General features: G+C 60.8%; 1 protein-coding gene across 1 annotated transcript; it reads left to right on the forward strand.

Moving 5' to 3' along the window:
• Nucleotides 1-4,378: 4,378 nt before the first annotated feature.
• Nucleotides 4,379-9,366, forward strand: SLC7A4 (solute carrier family 7 member 4). The gene is given in 5 exon segments (XM_052796794.1): nucleotides 4,379-4,972; nucleotides 4,974-5,451; nucleotides 5,563-6,239; nucleotides 7,054-7,162; nucleotides 7,667-9,366. Coding segments are annotated over 5 exon segments (1,962 nt in total). The 5' UTR covers nucleotides 4,379-4,468; the 3' UTR covers nucleotides 7,861-9,366.
• The last annotated feature ends 2,026 nt before the right edge of the window (nucleotides 9,367-11,392 follow it).

The following is an 11,392-nucleotide window of genomic DNA, read 5'->3' on the forward strand; positions in this document are numbered from 1 at the left end:
AAACACACTGAAAATCAGCAGCTACAGGGACCAATGAGACTTGCAAATTCAGGGCTGAGACCCCCTCCCATTTCCATCACAGCTGGGTGCTTCTTCCCCACGGGAATGTGCTACTGTGGTTCAGCAGTTGGAGACAAGAGGTACTGCTCTTATGGGGTCTCCACCTCCTGGATGAGAATCCCCAGCTGGAAAGTGGGGTGGTGTGGGACCTGCACTGTTGCAGGATCCCCATGAACCACCTTGAACTGTGTTGCCACTTGACCCTCAGCTGCGAGCCCTGCACTCGACTGCTAAAATGGTGAGAAGCAGGGTGGGCAACATTTCCCCTCTGGAGACACCTTCATTCCACCTGTGAGGACACACAGACAGAGTAGTATCTGGTGCTGACCGGGTGAAGAAGGAGTCCGTGTTCCTCTGTGTGTGGCCAGAGCTATTAGCAAGGAAATTGCTTCCCAAGGTGAAGATGAGGAAGGCAGGGATGAACGATGGGTCCTTTTGCAGGAAAGGAGACTGACTGCCTGGATGCTGGGGGGTAGCGCTGCCTCCCAGAACGACCCCCCCACTTCTTCGACACGAGCACTCTCGCATTGCTGGAGCAGTAGCAGAGCCGATGGTGTGGCTGGAGAAGCTCGGGGGCAGCTAACGCAGCAGCTCGGGATTGCTGCTGGTGGGTTCAGCCCCGTGCTGCAAAGAGTGGAGCCCACCTTGGTCCAGAGCTCCCCACGAGCCAGGAGAGCTGGTCACTGTTGTCTCCACTGTTGTCTCCACTGCCGTCTCTCCCAGGGGCAGCTGGTGCTGGGGATCGCGGCCGGCTTCTCCGGCACTGCCATGACAACGGCAGTTCTTGGGCTTCCCGCTCCCACCATCTGGTTGCGGATGGCTCTGCCAGGCAGCTGATCCAAGCTGAAATTTTCCATGCCTGTGGTCAGGTCGTGTTTCAGAAAGACTTTCTGCGCGAGGTGGAGAGTGGCAGGGTGGTCAGATGTGATTAATTGGTGGAAAAGGTTATCTTAAGGGAATAAAGCGCCTGGAATAGCTCATGATCAGGGAGTATTTGGTCAGCACGATTTCAGCAGAGGAAAACTTGCTCAGCCTGCCCCCCCTCCCGAAGCATTGCTGGGTGCTACGATGCTGAGGATACACGGGTATTTTTCCAAGCAAGTGCCTTTGTGTCACTAGAGGGTGACGCCTTCCTACAGCACTGGCTGTGCCGGTGCTACTGCAGCTGTTACTGCTGGTGAGGGCTGGGCTGGGGTCAGACCTGGTGAGAGGGATCCAAAGGAGCTGGAAGTGCTTGCGAAGGCGTACTGGATTTTGGCTGTCTCAGCTCCTTGGTTCAACCTCCTGTGCAGCCCCTGAGCCCTTGACTGGTGCCCCAGGAACACGTGGTTGGGGACCCCTTTGGTGGCAGCTCAGGGTGGCTTCGGCCACCCATGGAGCTGGACCTTAAGTTCCTGCCCAAGTCTCCTTGTTTGCCAGAAGCAACGTGGAGAGGGGATGCACGAGAGTATCGTGTTCCCTGTTCCGGTGCGAGGTGACCGACGGGAGAGCTATGGCTCTGTGCCAGCCCCATGTTCACCCGCGAGCTGGAATGATGAATGATGGGTGGCAGAGAGGGACAATTCCTGTTTCCTGCTTCCTTTTTCTGATGGGCTGATGGGGATGGAGAGGTCCTCTCCATGTAAGGAGGTCGATTCAGCGTGGATAAGGGTGAATTTATGCAGGTGGGAGCCCTTAGTGTTGCACGGTGGGCTCTGAGTTGACCATTACCACTCAGGAGTGACATTTGGGGTGATGACTGATGGGTCCATGGAAACATCAGCTTTAGTGCTCAGTAGCCATCAGAATATCAAATGAGACATTAGGAAACTTGAGACATTAGAAAATGAAAAACATTTTGCTGCTGTGAAATCGCTGGTGCACCAGCACCCAAACACAGGTCCCTTCATCCCAAGAAGGGTGCAGTACAGCTGGAACAGGGCCTGCAAAAGCCCTGGGGGCACTGGAGGTCTGGACAACCTTCCAGCCAAGCTGGATTCCTCTGTCTGGAAACGAGGTGCCTGAGAGGCAACAGGGTAGAGATAAAACTACAGGTGACATGCAGAGGGACTTCACTCTCTTCAAATACAAGAGCTGGGGTGTTACATGAAGCCTGTAAAAGGCAGGTTTAGGTGGAACAGGTGACTGCTTGAGAAGCTCCTTGCCACAGGGGGCTGGAGAAGCAGAAGGCTTATGTTGGTTCAAGAGAGGGTGAGGCACTTCTGGAAAAGAAAAGCCTTTCAACTTATAGAGAGGTGATTCCCCTTCACCAAGCTGCAGATACTTGGAGCCAGGTGGAAGCACTACAAGCTTTTGCTCAGGTTTTGTGCTCTCGCCCAGGCACTGGCTTTCTTCACTCCTGGGCGGCAGGACCATGAGCTGGATGGGCCTGTTCGAGAGCTCACCTTCCACTGCTGCCCCTCCAGCAGTTTCGTCCTACGCCTCTGCTTCTTCACGACAAACGCCTGCGCACGGAGGGGGTCCCCGTCCTCCAGGCAGCAGCTCCAGAGCATGGGGGGTAGAGGCGGATTCCTGCTTGGAATAGCCAAGGAGGAGAGGAGCAGGGTCTCAGCCCTTTGCTCCATCCAGAGCTGCGTCCAGCGGCCGAGGTTTGGTGTAACTGTTTCATCCTCCGCTGTCCCCTTTGTGGGTGGCTCCAGCCCGGCCCACAGACCCCCCCACGGGGCCGGTGTCCAGCCCGCCGCCATGAGGTCCTGGGCACCCACCGCGACGCTCCCGGTGCGTTGCCCAAAAAAATCTCTCAGCCTCTCCGTGGGGCTCGGGGGTGCTTCCCCGTTACCCCAACCCCTGCTCCCCGCTCCGGTGGAGGACCCCGCCCCGGGAGGGCCGGGGCCGCCCGCCCTGCCCTTGCAGCATCCCCGGCTCCGGAGGCTCCTGCTCCGCCGGGGCTCCCCGCAGCCGCCGCGCCGGGCCCCCGCCCTTCCGCCGGGCCGGGGAGGCGGAGCCGGGGCGGGAGGCGGCGGCGGCGGCGGCGGCGGCGGAGCAGGTGGGGGCCGGAGCCGCGCGGTGCCCCCGGCCGCGCCCGCGCAGGTGAGCGGGACCCCCCCGGGCGGCGGGACCGCGACCGTGGGCGGGGGCGGTGCGTGGGGTGCGCCCCGCCGGCGCTGCGGCTCGGGGGCGCCGGGGCCGGGGCTCGGCACCGCACCGAGGACCGGCACCGCGGGGAGGGGGGGGGGGGGGGGGGAGCAGAGGCGAAGCTTTTTCCCCCTCTCCTCACCCGGGGATGGATCCGGAGGCTGAACCCACACAGCCTCACCGCCACCCCCCCGGTCCGGGGGTCCCCACCCGCGACCACCCCCACCCACGCTGGGAGGGATGCTCGCTCGCTCGCCCAGCGGGCGTCGAGCTCCGCGTCCTGCCCGCCTGCGGCTGTTGGGTGCGTTGGGGTCGGGCACCCCGATGCTGCCAGCCCCTCCGCTCGCGGGGACTCGGATGCGGGAGGCGAGTGGGGCTGGGGGGGGGTCTCAGCCAGCACGGTCAGTGTCAACAGGCCTGTTGTCCCCACGGACCAGTGTCACGCCATCAGCTCGCGGTGGCCTTTCCAGGACCTTTTGGCCTGCGAGACAGATGGATCCAGGGAGCGGGGCTGCACCGAGCGGCACGAGCCCTCTGAGCGGGACCCGTGGTTTGGGGATGCGGGGAGACACGTATCCTGGCACGGGGAGGAGGGCTGCCGGAAGGGGAGAGCATCCCCGAAATCACAGACCGCCCCACAGAGCAGCCATGAAGCGGCAGCTGAAGGTCCCCAGAGCTGCGTCCTCCCGCTCTGCCAGCGGCAGCTGCCAGCTGGGGCTGGTCCCCAGGGGCTGGATGTGTCTCCTGGTCTGGCTGGGGACACCCACATCCTTGCTGGAGCTGCTCTGGACTTCCCGCTGCACGCCTCCGCGCCACGCCTGGGCTTTCCCTGGGGAAGCAGCGAGGTGCTGGGAGTGGGGAGATGCTGCCTGCCCCCTCGGTGGGCTCACGGCACACCAGGGAGCAGGTCAGGTAGATGTTGAATAAGGTGGAGGGGAAGCAGCAAAGAAACCTTCAGCAGGGCCAGAGCAGCCTGGTTTGGGCTTTAATGCAGCTCTGTTTTAAAAAGAGAAGCCTGGGAGATGCTGCCCTGGGGGTGCTGTGGTTTCCCTCCCACCTGGCTCACAAGCACGGGTCCCTGCACAGGGTGGCTGGCTGTCCTGTGCCACCACCCTGGGGGAGGACACACTCCGGTGCTGAGCCCCACGCTGACTGAGGAGCGAGGGACACCCTGAATGTGCCCTGGTGGCTTTTCCACCCTGTCCTCACCACCCGATAGCTCCCTGCAGGAGGGGATGCTCACACCTTCCTGCTCCTCCGCCAGGTCTCCGGGCTGGCTCTCTCTGCTGTGGACCCTTCACCCTGCCGGAGGGCAGGGGCCGCTGCCTCCAGGATGGCGAGATGGCTGCCTCGCTCCACCGACCTGACCCGCTTCTGCCAGAAACTCAACCGGGTGAAGACCTTGGAGGACGACATGATGGAGACATCCTTCAACAGATGCCTTTCCACCATCGACTTGACACTGCTGGGCATCGGGGGCATGGTGGGCTCCGGGCTCTACGTCCTCACGGGCACCGTGGCCAAGGAGATCGCCGGCCCCGCCGTCATCGTCTCCTTCATCATTGCCGGCTTTGCCTCACTCCTGGCTGCTCTCTGCTACGCTGAGTTTGGAGCCCGGGTACCCAAGACGGGCTCTGCCTACATGTTCACCTACGTGTCCGTGGGTGAGATCTGGGCCTTCCTCATCGGCTGGAACGTGCTGCTGGAGTACATGATCGGGGGAGCCGCGGTGGCCAGGGCCTGGAGCGGCTACCTGGACTCCATCTTCAACCACAAGATAAAGAACTTCACCGAGACCCATGTGGGCACCTGGCAGGTGCCATTCCTGGCCCGCTACCCCCGACTTTCTGGCGGCCGCCATCCTGCTGGTAGCCACCGCCTTCATCTCCTTCGGGGCCAAAGTGTCCTCCTGGCTCAACCACGTCTTCTCGGCCATCAGCATGGGTGTCATCCTCTTCATTCTCATCATGGGCTTTGTCCTCGCGCAGCCTAAGAACTGGAGCGCCCAGGAGGGCGGCTTCGCCCCGTACGGGCTGTCGGGCATCATGGCTGGCACGGCCACCTGCTTCTACGCCTTTGTGGGCTTCGACGTCATCGCGGCCTCCAGCGAAGAGGCCAGGAACCCGCAGAGGGCTGTCCCCAGGGCCATCGCTTTCTCCTTGGGGCTGGCCACCGGGGCGTACATCCTGGTGTCGGTGGTGCTGACGCTGATGGTGCCCTGGCACACGCTGGACCCTGACTCTGCCCTGGCAGATGCGTTTTACAGGAGGGGCTATGCCTGGGCAGGGTTCCTGGTGGCCGCTGGCTCTATCTGCGGTGAGTACAGGCAGTGGCGGTGGGAGCTGCCCGCTCCGCTCGCGATGGGGGCTGTGGGAACCAGGGTGGTTTGGGTCTGACGTGGTCCTCCTTCTTCTGCCTGTGCCTCAGCGATGAACACGGTCCTGTTGAGCAACCTCTTCTCCCTGCCGCGCATTGTCTACGCCATGGCTGAGGACGGGCTCTTCTTTCGGGTCTTCGCCCGAGTGCATCCCCGCACGCAGGTGCCCGTCGTCGGCATCGTGGTCTTCGGGCTGCTCATGGCCCTGCTGGCCCTTGTCTTTGACCTGGAGGCCCTGGTGCAGTTCCTGTCCATCGGCACGCTGCTGGCCTACACCTTTGTGGCCGCTAGCATCATCGTCCTGCGCTTCCAGCAGCAGAAGGTGGACGTCCCCGCGCCGGCGGCTGGTGCCCGGCCCAGCCCCGAGCCCCACGAGGGTCCATCTGCCGGCGAGCTGAAGGAGTATGAGTCCTTCTCCGACAAGCTCCAGCTGGTGGACAGGGACAAGAGCAAAGAGCACCGGGAGCCGGGGCAGCTGAAGGCAGCTTTTGAGCCCTACCTGGAGTTCCTCAGCGACTTCTACCCAGGCGAGGTAGTCACGGTGGCCGTGGTGACCCTGATGGTGTCCGCCATCTGCCTCTGCTCCATCTTGGTGTTCGGCAACACCCACCTCCACCTGCCCACCTGGAGCTACTCCCTGCTGCTGGTCCTCTTCAGCCTGGGCTTCCTGCTCAGCCTCCTCCTCATCTGGGCGCACGAGCAGCAGCGCAGCACGCAGACCTTCCAGGTACGCCTGGGGGCCCAGGCAAGATTAGTCCCTCTGCCGGGGGCGGTGGGGTGGGAGCAGCTCTGACGGACCCACGGGAGGCCCCGGTCACACCGGTCCGCTGAAAGCACCGCAACTGCCGAAGGAGGAGGAGGAGGGTGTCAGTGAGCACTGGGTGTGGGGAGGTGTTGGTGCCTACAGTGTCACTCTGCATGGTCACCGGTCCCCAGGAGGGGACATCCTCAGCAGCTCTGTGTCCATCCCACGGGATTGCTCCTGCCCACCCTGGGTTCCCTCCTCCTCATCCCCACAAGCCCCCGCTCCCCTCCTGCCCATCCCAACTCCTTCTGCCTTTGGCCTGCCCTTGAGCTACCTGGTGGAGCTCTTTTTCTTCAGCCTCCAAACCGCTTTTGTGCCTCTTGTGCTCCCCACTCTCCAGTTTCCACTCTGTCTGGGCCCTGGTGCGGTGCAGCTGCATGGACGGTAACACCAGTGGTAACACCACCTCCCTGCCGTGCCCCTGCCCCAGCTTCTCCAGCGAGGACCACGTTGGCTCTGGATTGTGCTGGGAAGCTTGTTTGGTCCTTGTGATGGTGCCTCTGGGCTGTTTCCAGAGCCCATGCCCACCCTGCCAGCCTGCCTCCCAGCTCCTGGCTCCCTAACTGTTGTTGCTTTTGGCTGCCTTTTTCCCAGAAAAAGTCATTTTCAGAAAGCCCAGGGAGACAGTCACTTTGTCCCCCATGTTTACCAGTGCTGGCTTTTGTCCCTATGGTTTTAAGGATGGAGAATGTGGTCCTGCAGGTCTCACCCCTCATCGACTCCTTTTCTCCCGCAGATCCCCCTGGTACCCCTCTCCCCGGCGCTGAGCATCGTCCTCAATATCTATCTGATGCTGAAACTCAGCTACATGACGTGGCTCCGCTTCGCCGTCTGGCTGCTCTTAGGTGAGTGCTCCCACGGCAGCGTGAGCCCCGGGAGGGCAGCGGCTGCTTCAGGGGAGATGGGAACCGGGCTTGTCCCGGCACCGGCCGGCTGCTTCAGCAGCTCTTCTCCCCTGGTGATGGGTTTATAAAGTGCACTGTACCCCTTTCTGCCTCTGGTTCCCCTTTGGAGGTGCAAGCCAAGGTCTCCCAGCATCTCCCTGACCCTCTCTGGTTCCTGGAGTGTTATGGCTTGTTCCCGTTAAGGTTTGGATTCTCCTTCAAGCTCTGGACCAGAACCACCCCCTGCTCCTGAGGCATCTCCCTGGGGCTTGGGAAGTCCCAGGGACTGGGGATGCCCCCCCTGCTCTTAACACACTGCAGAATCCTTTTCCTCCTGCAAACAGCTCGTTTAAGCTCCCTCCCCCCCGGTACTGTGGCTTGTGCTGCTCCGCTGGGATGCTGGCCACATCCACGCCAGCCGCCGGCCCGTGCTCGAGCCGCTGCTCTCCCTGTCCCCCGCTGCAGGCCTGCTCGTGTACTTCGGTTATGGCATCTGGCACAGCAAGGAGAACCTGCGGGAGCCCAGGCCGCAGCGTGTCAGCGCCCGCTACGTGGTGTTCCCCAGCGGCAGCCTGGAGGAGAGGGTGCAGGCGGTCCAGCCCGGCTCCCAGCCCGCCGCTGGGCTGCCAGACACCGACACCGATGACTGCAAAAGATGACACCCTGGGGGATGGGGGCACCTGGCTATGGGAGCATCTGACCCCCTCCCTGCAGCGAGGCCAGAGACCCCCCCCCTCCTTCTCCTGGTCCCTTTGACAGCGGAGCCACTGGGGCTGCCCCGGGTGTGGGGCTCCATCCAGAGATGACGAAGATGCTCACCCTTCCCCACCCGCTCCGCACAGAGCGTGGGGCTGGGGGGGGGCTGGCTCCCTCCCTCCCCATCCCCAGCACTCAGGAACTGGGTCTCGGCCCCCTCAGCCCAGGGCCTGCCCTGCTCACGAGGAGCAGCAGATCTTCCCGCTGGCCTGTCCGCGCAGCCGGGGATGCAGAGGGTCCCCGGGGACCGGGGCAGGCAGCCCAGTGCTGCCCATCCTGGGTCTCATCTGGCTGCAGCGTGGGCTCTTGCTGCAGCCCTGCGGAGCCCCCCTGCCTCCTGCGGAGCCCACTGGCATCCCTGCCATCCCCAACCCCAGGGCCGCTCTCCTAAAAGGCTGGGGCTGAGGAGCAGCTGGGGACATGAGATGGAGAAGGGACATCACCAGAGTGAGTAGCTGGGCAGGGACCCCGGGAAAGCCAGTGCGGGCTGGCGCGGCAGACGCCCCACTGCATCTTCCCAGCCGCTGCCGTCGGCTCTTCCAGGGTGGGCTGGGGGCCGTGCCCGGCTGGAAGCCCGGCTGGAAGGTCATGCCAGGGCCAGGCTCTTGCCCCAGCCCTGAGCTGGGTGTGGGCACTCCAGACCCCAGATTTGTTGCCTTGTCCCTGGAGATCCCCAGCAGCATCCCTGGGCTGGGCTGCCTGGAGCCAGCTCCCCCCCGCTCCTTCCCCTGTGCCCCAGCAGCACAGCCTGCACTGCTGCCTGCCCCAGCATGGGGGGCTCAGCCCCCCCGTGATGCCCTTCCTGGGTTCTCTGTGACTCGGGATGAGCTCCGCGGGTGCTTTTCGGTATTGCCCTCTCCCCAGCGAGCATCCCTGTGCTCTGGGGCTCACCCCGGCTGCCGTGGTGTCGTCGGGGAGGGGGGTCCCCAGCAGCACTGCTGCGGCCCAAACCAGCTGGTTTGCCCATGGGCAGCCTAAAGTGGAAGGGAAGGAGGTTTTAGCATGTTTTGGAAGAAATACATGGAGGAAACAATGTCGAGCATGAGGTTGCCAAACTGCCAGGCCTTGCAGCGTGGACACCCTGCTCCCTGCAGCCGTGCTGGACGTGTAACGTCATCAGCATCCTGCGAGGAGCCGGGGACCGCGGGCAAGCTGGTCCCATTGATTCTCACTGGCCAGTCCTTGGGGGGGGGCCTACAGGGGCCGTGGGGGGGGGGGGTCTCTGTACGATACACCGGCTCCTTGGTGAGCCCCTCTGTCTGCCAGCACTGCTCCGCATCCCGCCTCGCCCCCGCGCTGCCAGCCGAGCAGCGCGTCCCTGCTGTGCTGTGGCCCTGCTTGGCACCTCTGTGTAGTGGCTTGTGAGCAACGGGCTGACTCGGTCACCCTCATAAATACTGGTTCTGTGATGGCTCCGGTTGTTTGTGCTGTGTTCCCCCACCCAAGAGTCCACATGGGGAAGCTGCTCCTCCGGAAAATCCCCCGAAAGCTTGAGGAAAGGGAGGGTCGTGCTACCCACTGGCACCCTGCAGCCACGTTCCCCCTGAGCCCTGCAAGAGCAGCAGTGGGCTGTGCCCAGTCCGTGCAGACCCTGCCCGGGGCTGCTCTCTGCTACCGCAGGGCAGGGGCCGGGCACGGCAAATCACCCTGCCGGGAGCCTGGCTTTCCAGCCGCCGGCACGTTCTTCCGGAGCCGAGCTGGCACGCGTGAGCTGCACAATGCCTGGCCGGGTCCGCCGGGAGCAGCTTCGCTCTTCTGACACGGGTGTTTCATTCACGAGGACAGGATCCAGCCAGACCCACGGGAACTGGGACCCCCAAGAGGCTGGGGCAGCCGTGCAAAGGTAACCTGGAACTTGAGCTTTACAGCTACACAGATAGAACTATGTTCATCCAGAGGGGCTGAACCCCTTTGTCAACAGCAAGGCCAATGTTGAGCAGCACTGGGACAGGTTTGCTAAAGCTGCCAAGGGTTACAAGCTGAATGGGTGGGAGAACTTGTGAACCAGTGCAAATAATGGGAATTAAAGTGTGGGTCACTTGAGATAACCCACAGATACTCGCATCCTCACTGTTGGTCACTAGGGAAGTTTCCTTCCCGTGATAAGTCATTCTTTAATAGAAAAAAATATTCAACAGGTATCCAGGGAGGCAGACTTAACTCTCCTTATCAATTGTTGGCTTTTAATCTCTGCTATAAGTCATTGTCAGCAGGATAAAGGCAAGTAGAAGGAACTGTAGTGATATATATCAGGAGCAACGGAGCCCAGTACAGTGCTGGGGACAGGCAATAAAAGTCTGAACAGAGCAGGACAGGCTGAGGTTCAAAACACTTTTATGTTCTCTTTTGGAGGAAAGTTGATAGAAGTCACATCACAAAATACTCTCAGCAGTCGTCAGGGCTGGGCTCACCCAGCGTGGGCTCAGTCAGCCTTTTAAACTGGTGAAGACCTAAGAGTTGTGGAATGAGCCTCACAACCATTGATATTTAATCTGTTTAAAAATGTTCATTTGTGAAAATGCAGAGAAATTGTTGTTAGGCTGTGCCATAAAAAGCAAGCGTGGATACGGGGTACCCCCCAGCACAGCCAGGGAGAGGCAGGGAGTGACGGGGACATGGCTGGCAGGGAATTAAAGGATTGAAAGATAATTAACGGCAGCCTGGGAGGTGAGTGTGCCCTCTCGAGCACACTTGTGGTTTTTTTTAAAATAAGATTACAAAATTGGTCGCTTCATCTGTGTCATACACCATCCTATTGCAGTAACGTGCCCTGCGCAAGCGCAGAACATGTATTAATTGATTTTAAATTGTCTACCCATTAATGCACACACAAAAAAAGGGGATTGTCAGCAGCCACTGCCACCATGGGAGCCCTCCTACAATGATTTGCTCCTGAAAATTGTGCCCACAGGAAAAAAATATAAATCCAAACTAAATGTCATAAGCAGTGCTTTAAGATGGCAGCCCATAATTGTAGGGAGAAAAAAAAACATCAGTTCCCCTATCTGTACCCCCATACATTTGATTCAGCCAGATTTAAAATCAAACCACCCCCATGTGCAGCTCACAACCCCATTTCATAGAGTACGGGGAGACAGCCGCTTGCTGTTTTACTGTGGCTGATATTACACCGATTTTCCATAGGAGTATCTTTCTCCAAATTAGCTTAAAAAAAAATAAAATCGTATTTTCTGAGACTCATGGATACGCTCTTATCAGCCTAGCTGGACTGCATGGAAATCAATCTAATTACAATGCAGCAGTGAAGTATGTAGGTCAGTGGTGTAACAGCGGGTGCTGGGGCTCCAGGAACCTGGAAGGGCTTTAGGGGCCACGGGGCAGGAGCAGCTCCAGCACACGTGCTCCCGGGCTGGGCTAAGAGGGTTAATGTGATCCTGGGATGATAATCCCCCGCGTACAGCACAGCGTGGGAGT

This window comes from Harpia harpyja, chromosome 9 (assembly GCF_026419915.1).
Source record: "Harpia harpyja isolate bHarHar1 chromosome 9, bHarHar1 primary haplotype, whole genome shotgun sequence".
Taxonomy (NCBI): domain Eukaryota; kingdom Metazoa; phylum Chordata; class Aves; order Accipitriformes; family Accipitridae; genus Harpia; species Harpia harpyja.